Source organism: Perna viridis, chromosome 6 (assembly GCF_037379345.1).
Source record: "Perna viridis isolate PV_CMFRI_1.1 ecotype Kerala chromosome 6, ASM3737934v1, whole genome shotgun sequence".
Taxonomy (NCBI): Eukaryota; Metazoa; Mollusca; class Bivalvia; order Mytilida; family Mytilidae; genus Perna; species Perna viridis.
The window spans coordinates 23,434,775-23,456,003 of NC_142450.1; the positions used below are offsets into that span (position 1 = coordinate 23,434,775).

Below are 21,229 nucleotides of genomic sequence, written 5' to 3' on the forward strand. Positions count from 1 at the left end.
AACTTTTACAAACAATCGGGCGTTTCCGGTATAAAAATTCGTTTGTAAAATCAAAACATGAAGTTTCTTTATTTTTAGATTTATGATGGAAGAACAGATAGTTAGTCATCAATATGACACGCATGTAAAGTCGAATGATTCAAAAGGTTAGCAGAGTTATCAATTTAGTTTACGTGCATAATATGATGAAGGTGAAACCAAGAATTAAAAACAACTTTGATAATTTTTGTCAGCTCTGATTTGATATATTATACTTATAACCTTAAAATATGATAAATTTTGTAATGATATATATCCTAAAGCATTATATTGATTGTCATGGTCTGATATGTCTATTGCCCGAAATGTCAGGCAATCATATATATACGGTACTCCAACAATGCTAGAGGTTGTCTGGCAAGCTATTTTCTGACACGTTGAAAGCCACTGCAAATGTGAATTAGCTTAACATGTGTTTTAAAACATTTTAGTCTTTTATGTACATAAAAAAGTTTAACCTACTGGAAATCGAGCGATAAAAATCCTAAAAATGTGTTAAATACCTAGAAAACATTTGCAATGAAGACAGTTGTCAAAATGACCAGTTACTTTGAATTAGGTCACTAATTTTACAGAATACAATATATTTTTGACGAAACGAATTTAAAGTTGGTAAAGGCAATTCGTTGGTTAATTTGATATGTTCGTTTCTCAAATTTTAAAATTCATAATTTTATCAACCGGAATTACATGTACACACTCAAAAAGCCAATAACCAAATATGAAGTTCATTTTTACTGCATTTACAATGGATTTCCAGGATTGCTGGATTTTCTCATCAGGTAGGTCATTTATTTTTCTTCAGTTTAGTTACCTTCTACTGTATTATGGTAAAGAAGCTGTATAAAACATTTTAAATGGTAAATAGTTTACTTTAATTCTGTCAATTTCAAAGAACTGCGGAACAAGCTTTATGCAATATGGCGCTCGGAAGTAAGAGGTTGGGGTATGGAAGAACGGAATTCCAACCTCTTACGTTGTAGGAGTAGTATATACCAAATTATTGGTTGTCGTGGTCTGAAATGTCTTTGGGTCAAATTGTACGACACTGGCAAACATTATGGTTCTTATAATTTGGGAAATGTCTCATAAGATTCCTTTTATTCAATTTAGTTTCGCTTCATTCTGTTTCGATTTGTACCGTTTTATTATGTTTTTTTACTACCTGATTCATTTGATCAAATTGTATCGTTTTGATTCTTTCTTTTATCAATTATTTTCGTTTCGTTTTTGTTTCACAATATTTATGACCCGAGAATTATGGGTAATATTGATTACGTAATTTTCGTAAACATATGGGTGCCATACTTCAGACAGAATATTATGGCCAACCTTATCTTTGAAAAACTATGATCCAATTTGTATTGAATTATCGAAACTAGCGAATATTTTCTGAGACTGGATTGGCTCTCAATCACATATATACAAGTATATGCAAATGAAGCTGCCATTATGCTGTTTTTCAGCTCCTGAAAATGAAGGTACTAACCAGATATTGATGCTTTTTCTTGCCATAAGTATAAAGAACCAAGTTGATAATACAACCATAAACGCTCCCGAATTTACTGATGATTTGTTGTCCAATTGTAATGCCACTCTTAACTAATTTAGTGAATTGGTTTTGAAAAGTTGGTGAGAATTGGTTTGTGTGTGTGTTCATATCTGAAGACTAGTTACATACACTATATATCCTTATTTCATAATAGCAGTACAATGTGCAGATCATTATAGTTTTGAATATGTGCATATACAGTGTACATGTGTTTTTGATTCAGATGTAAACTTTTGGGTTTTAATTGGTTTCTAACAGCTGTGTTTCAGCTACATGTAAATATATTGGCAAAGTGAACATAAGTTGCTTTCACACTAAACTTTTCTTTAGTTATGTCAAGGTTCTAGCTGATCTTCAAGTTCAAGGGTACAGTAATACTGGATGTTTTTTTTTTGTACTCCTTGTTTGATAAAATGATGGGTATTTGCAAATTTGATTTGAACTTTTGTACTCTATTCTTTATATAAAAAAACCTACCTTTTCCTGTTTTTTTTCTTTGTTTCTCTGTTAATCATTCTAAATTACACCTTCAAATTCCAATATACTTGCAAGTTATACCTGTAGACATAATGCATACAAATGTACACTATATATTTTTGTACACTACTGTCAACACAAATTTTAATTTTTCCACTTTTCACAGTGGAGTCACCATTTCAAAAAGTGTCTGTACTTAACTTTTCTTGTCTTTATACCAATATTTATATTAAATGCTTCTAGCAGTTTAATAACATTTCAGTAAAGGACAGAAAAAAATATTGAAAACTATTGAAATGGGGCAATTTTATTCTGGTTTTTACTTTAGTGGAGTCACAGTGGATGACATGAGTGACTCCACTGTGAAGATTAGAGAAATCAAAATTTTGGTTGATGGTAGTGTACATCAGTGAATTTATAAATGAAACAAATAAGGATGAATAAATACAATAAAATAGGTTAATTTACTTTTTATGTAGATTATTCAATCATGAAAGTAGTCTTTTCTCATACTGACAACCATGCATGTGCCATTATGGGTGGAAAAGAATGTATGATTTCAAAATGTACATTTTTTGCATAAGTAATGTTAAGCATGGTGATGTTCTACATTGTATTTGTTCTTATTCATTTAACAATACTGTCAGTAGACTAGGTACTCCTTAAAAGTAAGAGGTTGATATTCTATTCCTCCATACTCCAAACTCTTATATGAGCTATTTTTCAACAAGTTGGCATTCCAATGGGCACTAACTGTGCTGCTTTCCTAGTCGATGTGTTTATATGTTCATACGAGATTGAATTTTTAGAACCTCCTAAAGAATAAAAATTTAAAATATGCTCAATCCATTAACATTACTGATATATTGAAAATGTATTGTCCATCAACAATCCTTCTTTTGGTAAGTGGTTACTGTCAATATATCCACCAGAGCTTGAGATAAAGAAGACTACAGAAACAGCCTGTTCTGCATCTTTGTTAGACCTACATGTTGATCTTGAATTTGACAACAGTGGTCATCTTACCACTAAGATTTATGATAAAGAGACGACTTTAATTTTAATATACAAAATGTACATGTAATAAATTTTCCTTACCTGTGCAGCAATATCCCTTTATCTCCTGCATATTTTGTTTAAAAGGTCTTTTACCAAATTCTTTTTTAGATATCAGTCTTTGGTTTAAAAAGTACTCTTCCAAAGTTTCTTCCAAAACAATGAGTAATGATTGTTTTTTGTAATTTGTTCTTCGTGCTGGTGTGACCACTGATTTACGATTATGACAATAGCATGCAAATGCTTTTTAATGTGCCTGTACCAAGTCATGACAATTTCAGTACCAGCTGTTCCAGTGGTGTAATATCTATTTTGCCAGATTTATTTTGGACTCTACTTTAATAAGGCATGTTTGAAAAGGCATATGGCGTCTTGGAAAAAGGGCATGGTGCCCCGCCATGCTACTTTGCTGTAGATTTAACTGAACTTATTTCCGAACACCATATTGCATACCGCTCATTCTGACTTTCTTGTAAATCGGCATAATTACAGTAAAATATTTACCATTTAAAACATTTTATACAGTTACTTTACAGGAACACTGGAGAAGTTTGACTAAATAAAAAAAAACAAATGATCTAACTGATGAGAAAATCCAGCAATCCTGGAAATTCTTTGTAAAAGCAGTTTAAATGAACTTCACATTCAGTTTTCAGCATTTTGAATGGGTACATCCGGTTGATAAAATTATGGATTTTAATTTGCGAAACGAAAATATTGAATTAACCAATGAATTGCCATTACCAACTTTAAGTTCGTTTTGTCATACGCATGTAAATATATTTTATTCCATAAAATTAGTGACCCAATTCAGGTAAGTTTTAAATACCACTAGTGATTAGCCAGGTACATATTTAAGACTCCCCACTAGAAACAGGGCAGTAAAAAAATACAGATTTTGATCGCCCTTAAGTAACTGACAGGACGGACATAAGGACAGATTGGGACAATTGTCATCATAAGACTTACTTGTACTGTACCACATGTATTCCTATTATTGACTGCTATTGTAATGATCTAGTCAGATCTCTATATATGTACAATGTGTATCCCCTGGTATGATTTAAGGAGATTGACCTAGGGTAAGGAACACAGCTCTTAAAAAATCATTGGATCGTTTGTATTCAGCATTTTACATCAATGTCATGTAAGCATCAAAGTAACTTAGATTGATTTCATTCTGTGTCAAATGAAAACTTGATAGGCTTTGATGAAATTGAATATGATACAAAGATATCACTGACTTCATGAGTTATGTCCCTTACCTTAGGTCTACCTCCTTAACTTGTGTTTTCACTCAGTCTTATTACCTAATTACGGTAAAAAAATGCAAATACACAGCTTATCTTAGCCCTGTATGTAATCAAATTTAGTAAATAGTAAATAGTTATTTCACTTATACTACATCTGAAAAGACTTATTTTATAATTTACTTATTTAAAGTAAATAGACTTATTTACTTGTATATAATCCCTGTATTGAATACTAGTCCTATTAGAAATAACCCAAAGCAAATGTCATATCTTATGATTGACAAATAACCAATGTTTCCATGCTATACATACATTTAACATGTTCATGTACACATGCAGTAACTTGCAGTTTCTTGAGATTTGATCACTCTTAATGTGCACTTTGGTTCAGTTTTCTTAGTTTACCATATTTTCATATTGTATAAATACATGTACATTCTTTTTTTGCTTGAATATTCAGAATTTTTACTGGACATTAATGTATGTACAATTATTCACTTTGTTACCATGCACAGTCAAAATCAACAAATCCTCACCACTGAGTTTAAGTATAATTTAAAAAAACCTACATTGTAATGCTAGAATTTAAGATAAAACATGTACCTTTTTCATATTATTTATAAAATGTGCTTTTCTTTTTTGTAGATGAAGATACAGATTTGTTGTGTGCAGTTGTTTTTATAGAAGATGCTGCTAAGGTTGGTTTATTGACTAATGCATTTTATTTGATGTCTATATATCATCAAAACATTTTGTCTCAATGACTGAAAATGAGGATTTCTTGAAGGGGTACATCATTCAGTCACTGTTTTTGTGTATCTAAACACTTCATTCCACATTCAGTTCTGATGACTTTTCTGATTAGTTAATCTGATGGATAGGTTTTGTGATATTAAACATACATGTACATTTTATTTAAAGATCAGGGCTTATTCTAGAAGGGGAAGTGAGCAAAAATTCTCCTTGTAACGTTAGTGCTGGCTTCTCCCATTTGTCTTTGACAGAGAAGTTTTTGTAAATAGATTGCATACACAAAAATGTCAATACTGTTATTTTTCAAACAGAATGTACTAAAACTTCTCCTTATCATTGATTAGGCCCTGAAGGTAATACATGTACCTAAAAGGAAAACTGAGTCGAACAATAAGCAGGTCTAATTTAAGCAGCCAGAGAATAACTTAGCATCTAATTCTACAGAATAAAGTGTTTTATGTTGATACATGCCATGCTATTCTTTACATATGCTGTATTAACAGTTATGTTTCCTCGGAATTTTGAATTTAAGTTAGACCAATGGTAACCAAAATTAGAACAGTTTGTAAAAATGACAAGAACTCTTAGAAAACTAGTAAATAGTGATTTAATTCCATTCACAGGAAGGGGTATTGACAAAAAACATAGATAGAGTTGTAAAATGTTGTATTTGAATAAATCCACTTTCTGTTCTATTTTGTCAAATGTTTTTTTTTCCTGAACCAACTAAAAGGCTAGAAATAAGATATGTATGAAGATTGGTTGATTTTATTTTGCTGTATCCAAATTTTGGTTACTTTTTGGAAAATAGTTCTTTATAATGTACATTCTTGTACATGTACATGTACATGTATTAGGATGTGTCTTCTTTACTTGGTATTTCATTGCATCATAACGTGTGCTTAGCATACATAGTGTAGTTAACATATTACATTATAAGCTGTGATTTACATACATGTACATGTACTTAAAGACTATTTTTTTAATTATTCAATTAGATTAAGGGCTAAAGGGATTTGAAAAATAAAAAAAAACTGCTACATATAAAGTAAGATTACATTTTTACGTTATAGTATAGAGATATTAGCCACAAGCTTGACAAAAAGACGTTACTTTGGTATAGATTGTATCACTCAGCACCAGTTAGAGTGTAAGTATTTTTAGATATAAAACAAGTAGGACTTTGGCAAAAATAGAATCACTTTCACACGAAGTAAAAAGGTGAAATTCCAAAGAAAGAACATATGTATTACTACCAGTAGTAGTGTAAAATACCCTGTATGTGTTCATTTTGCCTGTAATTTTATTATCTTTTTTTGGAAAAGCATTTTGAGTGCATAAAATCCCCCCTTGCACTGTTAGACATATGTCTTATAGTGTTTTATTAATATTATCATTTTGTTAACTATAAACTACAAAAAGACAACAACATTCCAGTTAACACATGGAAAGTACTTTATTATGTCAATATGTTTCGTCACTTACTGTGGCATCATCAGGACATTTTTTACAAATTTTATGTTCGCTAAGTACAATATTTGCAGTTTATTGTGACATCATAGACTGGCTGAGATTGAAGTGAAATGTATTGTATGTAAATTACTGTTCATAACAATAAAATTATTAAACAAAAGTTATTGTGTGGTTTTGAATATTCCATAGACTGTGTTGAGGCTGCACTCCTTTGGGTCTGCAGGTTCATCGAGGCATATAGTGGCAATGCTTTCAACTGAACTAATGATTATTGGGGTACTGTTCCTGTATTGTTCTAAGTGGGTGTAGTCAGAGTATCTTCTTAGATTTTCAGTGGTTGAGTAATTCTGACCACTACAGTGTTCTAAATAGATGTAGTCTGAATATTTCTTTAGATATTTTGCTAATTGTTCTTGATCTGTGGTTGAAGTTATGTTGTGGTCTATATCTTCATCATCTGAATATAGGTATAGGTTCTGTTCTAAAATGGACAGTGTACAGGAGTTCTTTGTTTTTCCCTTTTCATTTTTCATCATTTCAACAGCTTCATCCCCTTGGATTAATCAGAATTTAGGTTTATTTCCTTTCCTTGTTCTGGGTCTGGCTTCCAGCGTAGTATCCATTTCTGCATCTTCTCTGCCATTTCTTGTGGGGTCTTTTTTTTACTCTTAGGTCTTTGCTGTGTTCCATTTCATATTTCCATTTTAAAGGCTGTACAGCGATGTCCTTTCTTAGGAATTTTTGGTGGTATCATTGGCAGCTGTACTCTGTTAAAGTGGCTCCATGATAATTAATGTAGTGTCTTCTCAAGGACACCACTGTATGGCATTAAAAACAGAAGCATGAAATGGAATACAGCAAAGACCTAATAGTAAAACTTCAGTGAACATAAAATTTGTTAAAATTACCTGATGATGCCACAGTACAGGGCAAAACATTTTGACATAAGGAGGTAGTTTCCGTGTGGTAACTGGGATGTTGTTGTCTTTTGGTAGTTTATATTTATGAGTTTTTAAGACAACTGCAGCATACCCCGGTATCTCTATCATCTTTGTTACTCTACCTAAGTTGTGCCGTCAGAAGGTGTTGGTTCACTTGACTTGGTTTATTTTGTTAAATAGTACAAAATTTTACAAAACCAGTGTATTATAACACTGAAAAATACTTACATTTATATTTATTTTGTTCATCATGGGATCAGCATTCACGAATGAAATAATAGTCCTGCACAGATTGTTTTGGTCAGGACAGATCAATTTCAGTTTTGATAAGCTCTGAAAATGATTACTAGATATGAGCAAGTGTTTACAAAATTTGCCAGTCTATCAGCCAGTATCAGGTAGCCTTTTAAATCACTTGGAACTTAAAAAATGTCATTGAAGAAGATTTCCTTGTGCAGGAATCTTTTATTCTTTCTGATTCATTATGATGTTTTTGTCTTTCTGAAAACTGTATGGTATAATTCAATATTTTTTTATCTTCAGGAGTTTCTATTTTGTGATATTTGTCTTACATATTTTGGCATTCTTTGAATATCCATCTTCACTGACATGGACATCAGATATACGAGACAGAGGTCAAAGGTTAAAGGTGCCATGTGGAATTACAGAAGGAATAGAAATGGTCTGTTTTCTTCTTATTGCTGCAGATCTGGTAGTAAAGGTAATTTCACTATGTTACTTGACTTGGTTCTATCTTTCTTGATGTAGAATATGGATACAGATTATCCAATTTCAGCCATTTCTGTTTAGGGCTACTCTGGCCTCCTATGACTATTTATCCTAAACCTAGATCACTAAAGAGTCTGTATATGTTGATTTTGGCGTGCTTCATTTTTTTGATGGGGGTTTCCTTCAGGTGAACAGCTGAGTGTATAGTACAAATGTGATTTTACTTAAAGGATCCTTAAATAAAGAAAACTTCTGTCTACATATATATGTGAAAATGGAAAAATTTGAAAGATTAACATTTGATACACATACTTTTTTTAAAAATTCTCTTTTTACCAATGTTAGACAGTGAATTGGTATCTTAATCATTATTTTAATATGATGAAGGTGAAACCTTTAAACGCTCCCGAAGAAACATTTATTAAAAACAACTTTGATAATTTTTGTCAGCACTGATTTGATATATTATACTTATAACCTTCAAATATGGTAAATGTTGTAATGATATATGTCCTAAAGCATTATACTAATTGTCTTGTTATGATATGTCAATTGGTTGAAATTTCCGGCATTCATAAGTAATTATAGGTTGTCATGGTCCAAAATGTCTTTGGGTTGAATTGTCTGACACTGGTAAACATTATGGTTCTTATAATTTGGAAAACGTCTTAAAAGATTTCTTATATTCAGTTTAGTTTCCCTTCATTCTGTTTCGATTTGTATCGTTTAATTATGTTTTTATTACGATTTGATTAATTTAATCTAATGTTTCGTTTTGATTCTTTCTTTTATCGATTATTTTCATTTCGTTTTATTTCATTTTGGTTTCGCAATTTTTATGACCCGAGGATTATGATTCGATTTGTATTTAATTATGGAAACTAGTGAATATTTTCTGCGACCTGTTTGGCTGTCAATCACATTTATACAAGTGTACACAAATGAAGCTTCCATTATGCTGTTTTTCAGCTCCTGAAAATGAAGGTACAAACCGGATATTGATGCTTTTTCTTGCCATAAGTATACAGAACCAAGTTTAAAATACAACAATAAACGCTCCCTTCAGGGGCGTATTTATACATGCATTATATATATGTACGTACGAGATCACAATTAATTCCCCTTGACTTTTCGTTGTATACGAATATAGTTCCTTTTTTTTAGTGTTTTTCTTCCTGATTTTTTTTTTCTTTGCTGTCATAAATTTTATTGCTAAGTATTTACTGCAAAAATGTAGGGTAAGGATCAAATTTACAAGGGATTTTTTTTCATTCTGTAATTTTATGTGGAAGTTGTTATTTTGGTCTATTAAAGAAGGTCAAAATTTAGGACATTTAGCAGTGGTCACTTTTCATGTCAACGGGGTCTCTGAAACAAAGTTGCTAAAAATGAAAAATGATGGTGAATTTTTCTGGCACTCTTATAGAAATCTGCTTTTATACATGTTTCCATATTGGTGAAGTTTTATTGAGTTTGAAGCAGTGGAATTTTTTTTATATGTCAAGATTGGTCTGTTGAAATGCACTATGATATTAATTTTGTCCTCGTACCTATGTAGCAGCATCATCTAGTTCATATGCACATCTTGTTTTTTTTTTTTTCAATGATTAGAAATTTCAAAACTTGTTTGACTTAAAAAAAGTATGTAATGTTTTATTAGACTATATCTTTGTGCTTTTTTTTCAGTACATGTTAATAGGAAGGTCAGAGTTCATGAAGAAGAAATGGCTATGGGCCTGTTGTATTATACTAGTGCTCTCTATGATAGACTGGTTTATAACTATAGGATTTTCTTGTCAAGAGGTAAATATTTTTATTGGTAATTTGAGCAAAATTCCTTTGATGTGTACTTGCTGATAATGCTTGGATTGGCAAGTTGATTTGATACAAGAAATTATCGGGTCAGATTGCAATAAGCATGTGCCAGTTACCTGTGTAGAGATCACCTTTTTGGGGAGGCCAGTGAAATTGCATTTTACTATGACGTTGCAGTGACCGGCAAATTGTACTTGCAACCGTTACTGTAAACAATATTATGTTAACAAATATAAAAGATAATATGGAACATGTACAACAATATCACGAATCTCTTAAATATTTTTCCTGAAATGGTATTGTAAATCAGTATGGCATACTTCTTTGAAGCCACAATGATTTGCTGCATTTTACACGTCTGCTCTCACGCTAAAGAAAAATAATGTGGAAAACCCATGACACTCTTTCGAGTTATGTAGCTGATGTTGATCTTGTCATTTTTAACTAGTTACTATTTTACAATAAAACATAGCACATGGATGGTGACCAGATAATTGACAATGTCTATTGTTCTTCAAGCAATTTCTACTACACTGGAGTGGCTTTATTTTCTAGAGAAATAGTGAAATTGTAACTCATCATTGAAGAATTTATATAATCCTTAAGATAATCCTGCTCCCCCTGTTACATTGCTTCATCAACTGACGCACATACTAAATTTTGACTGAACTGTATCACAAATCATGACGATCAGTTGGCATCTGTTAAAATAGTCCCTATTTAATTAAGGCTTCTGGGTAATATCTTTAACATATTTCAGATAAACGAACACCATTTTCTTTTATAGATAACAAATTACCGATAAAAGGAATAAATGACAGTTTATTTTAGATAGTGACTACATTACGTTTGATATCAGGGCTCGTCCTAGCGAGCTCACCTGATATGAACCATGATAAAGTAACTATCAAAATCAAATTGCCATTTATTCCTATAGTTCATGTATTTTTTTGTGTAAAAAATAAACATACTTGAAACCTGCTTGTAAAAATATCATTTTAGTGGAAAGTTACTTATTTTTGTGGCATAGTGCATCTTAAAATTGAATTGTTAAAGAATTAAGGGATAGAAGTATAAATATTAAACTTGTCTGTTCTATTATACATGTAAGTATGTATGAATTATTTCTCAAAGACTTAACTGCCGTTGTGGTCTCATGGTAGGATGTTTGCTTCAAGAGCTGGAGGTAATGAATTTGGCCACTCCACAGCTTAATGTTAATGTAAAAATATATATGTAAGACACGGAAGTGCAATGGGGATGATGAAGTGCGATGGTCAACGCTGAAATACATTGGATGTCTAATACAAATGTGCGGGGAAGTGTGTTGGTATACCCCATTCAATATCGCCAAGAAATTTTATGTGCATAAGTGCGTACAACGTTATAGAGAAAACTAACAAATTGAAAGGAGAGTCATGAAAGTAGCTAGTATATTGTTGCCTGTATAAACAAACACAGTATGCATCATTACTAATTTGGAGGGATAACAGTACATGTATTTAATGCAGTATCAAAACTTAACAGATACATTATGATACCTGAGGTCATTCGAGAAACATAAACTAGAGATATGGGTTACAAAAGATAGCGGATACTGAAAGTCGTATTTCATGCATCATGAAAACTATAATAGATATAATTAAAAGATTTTCCGGGACAACTTTGTTACATGTATTAATAGTGGGAAAAAATGTTGATTTTTGATAAATTTGATATCATGGATTTTTACCTTTTGAAAAAGTAAGACATGTTTTCACCACGAATCATGGAGCGTATTCTGTAGCTGAAACGCGAAATAGAAACTGCAATATACGAGTTAAGAGTGTAATAGTATGTCAAAGTTCCAGTGGACCAGACTGGCACGTTTCTCTTCATATTATGTATAGTCAGTTAATCCATCAAATCTAGCGCTCTGTAGCATCAATCATTCTTTGATAACCTTAGCAGCAGTATATAGGATGACGCCGTCTTACATTACATTTGTATTTGCAAATTCTACTGGTACTGTTGATCAGTTTTTTATGTAGTACATGTAGTTTATACACTAATACAGAAGTCTTGAAGCTATGCACAGCCATTCTATAGCTGAGCTAGTCAGGGAATATTTTCATATTAAAGAGTACTCGTCCTTCTAAGAGACTGCCAGTTTTATTCAGTATTCAGTTTTCAACTGGGTGTAGGAAAGAAATGGAAACAAATTAATAATTTTGTTTTTATAATTTCCTCGATAGTTGGAAGTATGAACGAAATGAAAGCAGTTTTTTCTGATTGCATGTAGACTAATATCATATCGGTAGAATTTCAAGATAATTGTATAATTATGGTATCAATGAAAAAAAATCTACATGATAGTCAAAAGATTTTAGCGAAGTACAAAAAAAACGCACCTTCCCGTAGTGGCCAATTCATTTATGTGTTGCTATTGGCAGTGAACAATCATGTCTAACCATCACAGTATAGCGAGATCATAAGCGCACTTCGGCATACTAATATCGCACTTCTGCGTGACCATCGTACCTCCGCGTCCCATCATAGTTCTGAGTCTTATATATATTAATTTTTGTTTGTTTGTTAGGCTTTTTTTGTGTATTTTTTAAATTTTTTTAATTTTTCTTTTGTTGCGACTGTTCCTTTTATATTAGTATTGCATTTTATTTGTGTCTGTCTTTTTTTTTGTGTAATTTTTAATTCTGTTTAATGTATTTGGAAAGTTTTTGTTTGTATTAAAATATGGTTCCTTTTCTGTGTATATATTTTTTTTCCATTTTTGTTTATTTGTTTTTTTTTCATTTCTAATTAGTATATTTAGGAAGTTTCTGTCATGTAATAAAATGGTTCAGTTTCTGTGTATTTTTTTTCTAAGGGTATATTCATTTCATATTTGATATTGTATTTCTTATTACCAGAATCATTTGAAATTTCATCATTGAAATAAGAAAAGCTGCCAATAATACACTTTTTAATAAGAAAACATTTCGAATTTTACACTGTCAGTACTAATAGAAATATTCATAATTGATAAAATAATTTCTCTTGTGGGGGCTTTTGTCCTAGGAGGCTTTTATCCGGGGGGCTTTTGTCCTGATCCCGACTCAAGTCTAGTACAAAGCAGGGTCAGTTCAATTGCTCAAGTGTTTTGTCCTGTAATGCATGAAATAGGATGTTAAACCATATTCAGTCAATCAGTAAGCCTTGTTGTAGTATGAATACAAATCCTTGTTTTTTTTCTCAGTTCTTATGTATTATTTGTGACCTTTTCTTCATTTATCGTTGTTTTGATATTCCCAGATTTCCTCTCATTTCACACGTCGGTGTTTGTTCATTTTCATATACATGTATACATTTATATTTATTGTATGTTGCTATTTAATTACAGATGATACGCTATAGAAGAATTCTCAGACCTGTCTTTATTCTCAGTAACTCTCAGTTGATGAAAAAAACTGTAAAGTGTGTACAGAAAACTCTTCCAGAAGTTGTTACGTATGTAAACTAGTGTAGCTTTTACAAACAAAATGCAGCAGGGTCAGTAGAAGTTGCTTTGACATATGTAAATGTGAATTCACGGAAATCTTACTTGTTTTTCATATTAATTTTTATCTCTTTGATAAGTTGAGCAATTGTGAACTGTAAAATAAAATTAAAATTAAAAATTAGAAAAAAATAAGAGTTTTATGTTTACTTTGTCAATTATGATATTTCCTTTATTTATTTTTTCTGCAATTTTAACCTATTTTGATTTCTTTCTTTCAGGATATTATTGTTATTATTTTTGCACCTGTATATATTTACACTACTGGGCATGTTGTTATTCCCACAGCCTCAGGTGAGTGGAAATAAAAATGAAGTATAATGCATTCATGCAATATATACACTCATACACATTAACCTTATAATGTTAGTAAAGATATAATCAGTAAAAGATGGCACTATTTATGTTTATGTGATGCTACATGTATCTTGAAACAGTTTATTACATTTAAAAAAATAATTGATTGATCATTATGTAAGGTAACAGTTGAACATGAAAAAAATGAAAAAATATACTCAATATTCAGCAATCTAATAACAGTAGAATGGTCAAATTAAAAATAATCAGATAATAATAATAGTAACTTTCAGTTTTGAAAGTGACAATATCAGGTGCTTTCAATTTGAAACTGGCAATATCAGGTGGGATATTTCAGTTAGCATGTGAGTGTGAGATGAGATGTCCCATATGATATTATAAGAATCAGAATTGAAAGTAGCTGTTATTCTGTTTATCATTAATCTATTGATTGCATTTTTGATCATTTTACTATACTATAATTGAATAATTCAACAAGAAATTGTTGGTGTGTGGTATCATTTTCATTCAAAACTTTAAAGAAGATGTGATGACATCATAATCACTCCCAATGTTTTGACATATATTTTCTAATATCTTATAATATCTTATCCACCATTCATTCTAAAAAGTCGTTAAAAACACTGTTGGAAGCAACTCAAAACTCCAAGAATGATAACTGAAGAATGCAAAGATAATAATCCATACTAGAAAATGTATGACTTAATGACTATTAAAAAGCAAGTACATTGAAAATGACATCTAGGCTTGCAATTATCATCACATTTTAGCTAATGAAATTTTTTTTGATAGTGATAAGGGTTTCAATACATGATATTTGTGTATTTCTTTCGTCAAAAATTTGTTTTTTCAGAGCATGGTACCTGTAAAAAATAGTTCAGTACATGTATTACATAACTCATCAGGAGGAAACTCATCAGCTAGCAGTGTGGTATGTTGTATGGCAAAAGATTTTTGTAAACCTATAGAAATTTAACTTCTGAGATACAATAAAATATTTTTTTATTTCTAATAAGCTTTCTGATTGGTTGATTTTCTTAAGCAACCCAGGATATTTCATATAATCTAGTTTGGTACTGTAAATCGTTAATGTTGATTGGTCCCCAGGTAGAGATTCAAATAATCAACACTAAATAATGTTTTTAGTAAGAATCAATTTCAAATTTGGACAAGAATTCATCAGAAATCAAATTTCATGTATAAGAATTTGTAAAAGTAATTGATAAATTTGTGCATGTATCTTATCATTTACAATTGTTCAAATACCACTTTGTTGTTTATGAAGCATAACATGCCTCAAAGGTAGTTATAACACATAACTCAATGAAAATAAAATACATTCCATACATATTTTATGAGTCAATACAATATTTTATTATTTAAGTTATTTTTTTCAAGGATGCTTAAAAATTGCAAAAATAAATAAAAAAATTCAAAATTAAGGTGATTGACAATGTATGTATTAGATGTGTAGACCATATCTAGAGGAATGTTTTCTTGAGTTGTAGTGAGGAGTGTGCATTAGTGTCTATTAATCACGTTCTAATGCTACATCATTGTAGATGTAGGGGGGGGGTCCGGATGGCACTTTTTATTTGACCCCACCATACATACAATTTTAATTGATTATTTTCTTCCATTGTTAAGGCTAACTATCTTAAATAACAATCACCATCAAAATTTAATAGAGTTGCCCCCACCCCCTCCCCCTAACATTCTGGAATAGCCCTAATTGACATGTATTTTTTTACAGACTGAGGAGGGCAATGAGTACTTTAAGACATTGTTAGAGTCGTTTATGAATTTGTTAGTTTTACTGACAACAGCTAATAATCCTGATGGTAAGATATTTACTAGACATAGTTTGACTGATTATAGAAATAATATGGTGAACAAGTTATTGTACATTTTTGGCAGCTCAGTGCATGTGATATCATATTTTATAGAACACTTTCAGTGATATTATCAGAGTGCATGGCCAAGGTTGATAACTCTTTTAAGTGTTCCATAATACTTGATATTGCATGCACAGACCTGATTTATTTGTTTATTGCATTTCTCTGTAGGAATTTGAATTTTTTCCTACTCTGTTAGTTTCTCTTCAAGTTTTCATTACGATTTTTACAACAAATAATGTCCTATAATCAAAAATAAGTGAAAAAAAATAGGCTAATACCTAAAAGATTTTTGACCAATTAATATTCACTCTGATAATTTTACCATAGAAAACAATTTTATAGCAAATGTAAACAACCCATGACAGTACGTTTCCGTTTAACACTTTCATTAAGGGATATACTGTTTTACCCTTGTCCACGTTTCCGTTTAACACTTTCATTAAGGGGTATACTGTTTTACCCTTGTCCATGTTTCCGTTTAACACTTTCATTAAGGGGTATACTGTTTTACCCTTGTCCATGTTTCCGTTTAACACTTTCATTAAGGGGTATACTGTTTTACCCTTGTCCATGTTTCCGTTTAACACTTTCATTAAGGGGTATACTGTTTTACCCTTGTCCATGTTTCCGTTTATCCCTTTTTTTTTTGTCACAGATTTCTCAGCAATTGATCATCACAGTGGTTTGATATTTTTACACATTCTTCCTGTACGTATGCCATATGGTTGAATTTCTTTTCAGAAAAATCTTCTTGTTTACAGAAGATTTGTTTATTTTTGACATATTTTGAAAGTTGAAATTTTTGTCACATTTTTCTCAGCAACTATTCATCACATCGGCTTGAAATTTTTTAGATGTCCTTCCTGTTGATGGATTCAGTTTCGGAAAAATCTGACAACTTCCTGTTGACCAAGGACTTTGTTTGTCTAAGAATCAGGCAAAATGTGTATAAGGTGTGGCACATGAAGAAAAAATACATGGGCATTTTATTGCATAATCCAAGTATTAATACCTCATAACCTCAAGAAATTACTGTCAAAGTGTTTGAAAAGTTTGCCTTTTTAAGATATTGATAGGTCAAATTTAGTTGAAATGCACTGTGGAAAAATGGCAGGAAAATTTTCCCAAACTTTTTCCTTATATGAGCAGTCAAAAAATATCTACATCACCGATGCTTCAGGATAAATTTAAATAGCTGTTCAGTTGTTTTCTAGATGTGTTGAATGTATTTGAGGCAAAAAAGACCAAATTGAGAAATATGTGCCACCCATTGCTTGATTCTTACACAGAATGGTACTTAACATATTCTTTTTATGATGGGATCCATTTTTGGAAAAATTCAACAATAACTTTCTGTCGACCACAGACTTTGTTTATTTTTTTACTTGATATTTTCGAAAGTTGAAATTTTACTCATACTTTTCTCTGCAACTACTCAACACAGAGGTTTGAAATTTTAACATGTTCTTCCTATAGGTGTGTCATGTGGTGGGATTTATTTTCAGAAAAAAATTGACAATTACCTGTTTAATGAGGACTTTGTTTATTTCCCTGATTTTGTGATAGCAAGCGGGGTATCACTAGTGAGCCATTGCTCACAGATTTCTTGTTGTAATTGAAATTATGATTTTTGTAATGTTGGAAACAATTCACTATTGCACTGTTAAAAACAAAAATACAATAATACAGACATCACAATCATTTATAACTTTCAAACATACAAAATGTTATATGATATTTCAGATATTAACTGAAATTTGTTGTATATGTCTGTTTTCCATGTCTGGTCTTTGTCCCTGGATTACATTCTTTTGATTACCGCTATAACCTTGGTTCCCTTGATTGCTTTTTCATAGATACATGTTTGATCGAATATACAACATGGTCTACATGTATGTGTTTGTTATATTGTCTTCAATTTACATGCTTGTTATTCAGGTGTAGAGAGATAACTCTCATTTTTTAAAATTTATTTTCAGTGATGATGCCAGCTTATCAAGAGAACAGATTATTTTCACTATATTTTATCATATTTATGATTATTGGTAGGTACTGAAATTTTATATTACTTCACTCCACACAACAAATATTCTTTATATGTTACTTTATTCAGCTGTAAAAATATGGATGATTTAAGGTTACATTATGAACACAGGGTTAATTTATGTCATTTATATAGTGTGAAAACAAAGATAAATTTTTATTTTCTGTTCACATTATTTTATGTATATGCTAGAGTACTTACAACCTTATTTTCATTTCTTCCTAAAATAAACAAATGAAAAACTGAAAAATGAAAATCACAAAATCTCTATACTTAGTTATTCATGTTATGTTTATTTTTACTTTCAAAAAAATATGTACTAAGTGATATTTGTAATGTTTTTATTAATTTTCCACAATGTTTCTGATATAACTCGTTTTATTATTTTTCAGGAAATTATTGTTTTATGAACATGTTCCTTGCTGTGATATACAACCAATTTAGAGGTTACTTTAAGGTATGGCATGAGATTATCATTGGTTTCATTGAGGGAAAGTTGAATAGTGCAAGGCATAAACTCAAGTTATCTGATTTCAACATCATAAAAATTGAGCTTTAATGAGTTTGTTATGATGTTGAAATTAAGTAACGCAAATTGATATTTTAAAATATTCAAATTTCACAAGTAATAAAACCGTATGAAAAACATCTAAAATGGCTGGAAACATCTCAATACATGTCAATTTAATCAGTTCAATGGTTCAAAAGTCATTTGCATTTTTATTTACATGCTTAGAATGAAAAAAAATCATTTTTATGGATGATTAAAGATCTTGTAAACTGTAGTTACTGACCTATGTTTAATAACGATAGTATTACACACAAATTTCACTCTAGTTATATTAATGTGTTTCAGAGCTCAATGCAAGCAAGTTTATTGAGAAGGAGAGTAGGATTGAGGGCAGCTTATGAAGTTTTACTTGTCTCTCAACAAGGTAGTGGATCCCTTCAAACTAGGTATGTTCTATTTACATACATATAAGCTGCTTCAACTTTCTTTAAAAAATGAAAAAAAATATTAAGGAGGTAGACCTAGGGTAAGGGACATAACTCATGAAATCAGTGATGTTTGTATTATATTCAATTTGGCCAAAGCCTCTCAAGCTTTGACATTTGAAATAGAATGAAATCAGTCCAAGTTACTTTGATGCTTACATGAGATTGATGTAAAATGCTGAATACAAACATTCCAATGACTTTTAAGAGTCGTGTCCCTTACCCTAGATCTACCTTCTTAAGCAACAAGAGGTATGGATACAGTAGGTTGTCTGTTGACAGTTTTTGTCCTCGACCAGGGAATGTTTGCATGGATAGCCTCAGTAAGGGTTAACTTGTCAATATGGATACAACCAGCTGAAGCTTGCATGGCTGTAAATTCTTAAAGTATCCATTATCCTCATAGGAAATCATTTGTTGTTTAATTGTTTAACTTTTAATGTTAGATTGTATCACTTGGGGGTCACAAATTGTATAAGGACCCTTCATGCATTTCAGAAATTACTTTAATCAGAGCAAAATCCCTTTAACAATACTTACAAAAAAAGTGTGAGAATTGTATTTTTCAATATTTTCATGTATTTAATTTTTTAACAAGCAAGCCTATATATACTATTAATGTTATGTTTTATAGTTGAAAAAACTACAGACCACACAGTACATCTTTAAATATACAAAAATATAGTTAAGTTGGCTTTACACAGACCATACATGAAAATTGTATATAGAGCAATGTATGATTTACATGTAAATTTATATAAAATCATATACTCAAGTTACACATAGCATTATTTGTTTATAAACACTCATGTTTGCAAGCTTATATTTACATATGAAAATCAAATAGTTATCATATGTTAATACTTGTCTGATTACCATATTTATATATCAGATGAATAAAGCAACATACGTGTATCATGAGGCACTTAAGACTGTGTACATATCATATTTTGCAGCTCTGGTGTAGAGGTCAGTAAGGTCAAAAGTGCAATACAAGAAGCTGTGATTCCGGTCAAATGGAAAAATTCCATTCTTAGTGTGAGTTGCTATAAACAGGAAATATCTATACAATATTAAAGAATGTTTGATCTAATTATTCAGAAATTTTCATAGATTAACGTTGTCTGCGTTTATCATGTTTAATGGACATTTAAAACTCCAGCTGCTGTGAATTACATCATATCTATAGGTTATACTTGTATCTGAAAGTATAATAATTCACAAAGCAAGCAGAAAACTAAGAGTGAATAGGTGTATTTTATTTTAAAAAAGCAATACAATTTTTAGCCCTAGTTATTTTAACTGATTAATTATCCATTGGATAAGTCTAGTACAATCAATACAAATTTTAGAAAGGATAAATATATTTATCCCTATTCTAATATGCTAATAAATTTCTAGGAGCATGTCTTTACAAACCCCATATTTTTAGGCAGAATGCCACACACTTTTTAGCATTTACACATCATTTATTTCAAATTAATGTATATCAAGAGATTGTTGACTTTTGGATTTTAGATAAAAAAAAAACACTTGAGAATCCTATTTTCAAATGATATTTACTCAATGTGCTGTTATAGTAGAGTAGATTTTTTTGCCTTTGTCTGCAAACTGTATGCACATTTATCCCCTTGTATATGCAAATTAGCTTTATCAATGTCAAATGTAGATCTGGACACTTGGAAAATCAAAGACTGAAGTCTTCAAAGTCGCTAATCGTCAAATATTCACTGTCACAGATTTTGGCATACTTTTAACATCCGAAATAACATCGGGGTGTGCTAATGCACATGACCTGTAAAGTCTTGTGCCTAGCCTCAGTGCCTGAATTGGAAACTGGTTAGTGTTCAAAGCTAACTGTTCGTTTCATTTAAACTTCCCGTTCTCATACAAGCAAAAAACACACATAGACCACACATGTATAATATTGATGAGGTACATTTTTATCTCGTATGAATCTAGAACTGTAACGCTGTGGTGGTGAACACGGCAAAGATCTGCTGAATTATGTGGCGTATTACTACACTTTAATGCAAATCATATGCAAATATTAAATGCAGAAATTATGAGAGTAAGAAGTCGCTAATACTATTAGCTACTTGAAAAGGACTTCATTTTATTTCTAAAAACTGTATCATGATAATGCGAAAAATGTTCCCTCTGAGTGTAAAATATGCAAAATCAAGGTTAAATTGGTTACGTATGTTCATATCCCTAATTATAGATTGTTTACACCTCAGGGCATTCTTTGGTACTTCAGGTGTAAGAATTATCCATAATTTGGATAAGAATGCAAGTAACTTATAAAATCCAGCAGATAAACAGCTGAGTCCATATTGTCTTAATACTG

At 30.9% G+C, this 21,229-nt stretch overlaps 1 protein-coding gene across 1 annotated transcript in view; it reads left to right on the plus strand.

The window, feature by feature from the left end:
* The first annotated feature begins 7 nt into the window (after nt 1-7).
* The window catches only part of LOC148614140 (two pore channel protein 2-like), a 34,808-nt gene continuing 13,586 nt past the window's right edge, over nt 8-21,229 (plus strand). Inside the window, exons 1-13 of the mRNA XM_088587987.1 lie at nt 8-146; nt 5,023-5,075; nt 6,204-6,280; nt 8,088-8,265; nt 9,960-10,076; nt 13,468-13,574; nt 13,845-13,917; nt 14,795-14,872; nt 15,695-15,782; nt 17,819-17,884; nt 18,276-18,340; nt 18,740-18,840; nt 19,836-19,917. Coding sequence (XP_088444113.1) covers nt 83-146; nt 5,023-5,075; nt 6,204-6,280; nt 8,088-8,265; nt 9,960-10,076; nt 13,468-13,574; nt 13,845-13,917; nt 14,795-14,872; nt 15,695-15,782; nt 17,819-17,884; nt 18,276-18,340; nt 18,740-18,840; nt 19,836-19,917 — 1,149 coding nt within the window. The 5' untranslated portion in view covers nt 8-82. The remainder of the gene's footprint in view (nt 147-5,022; nt 5,076-6,203; nt 6,281-8,087; nt 8,266-9,959; nt 10,077-13,467; nt 13,575-13,844; nt 13,918-14,794; nt 14,873-15,694; nt 15,783-17,818; nt 17,885-18,275; nt 18,341-18,739; nt 18,841-19,835; nt 19,918-21,229) is intronic.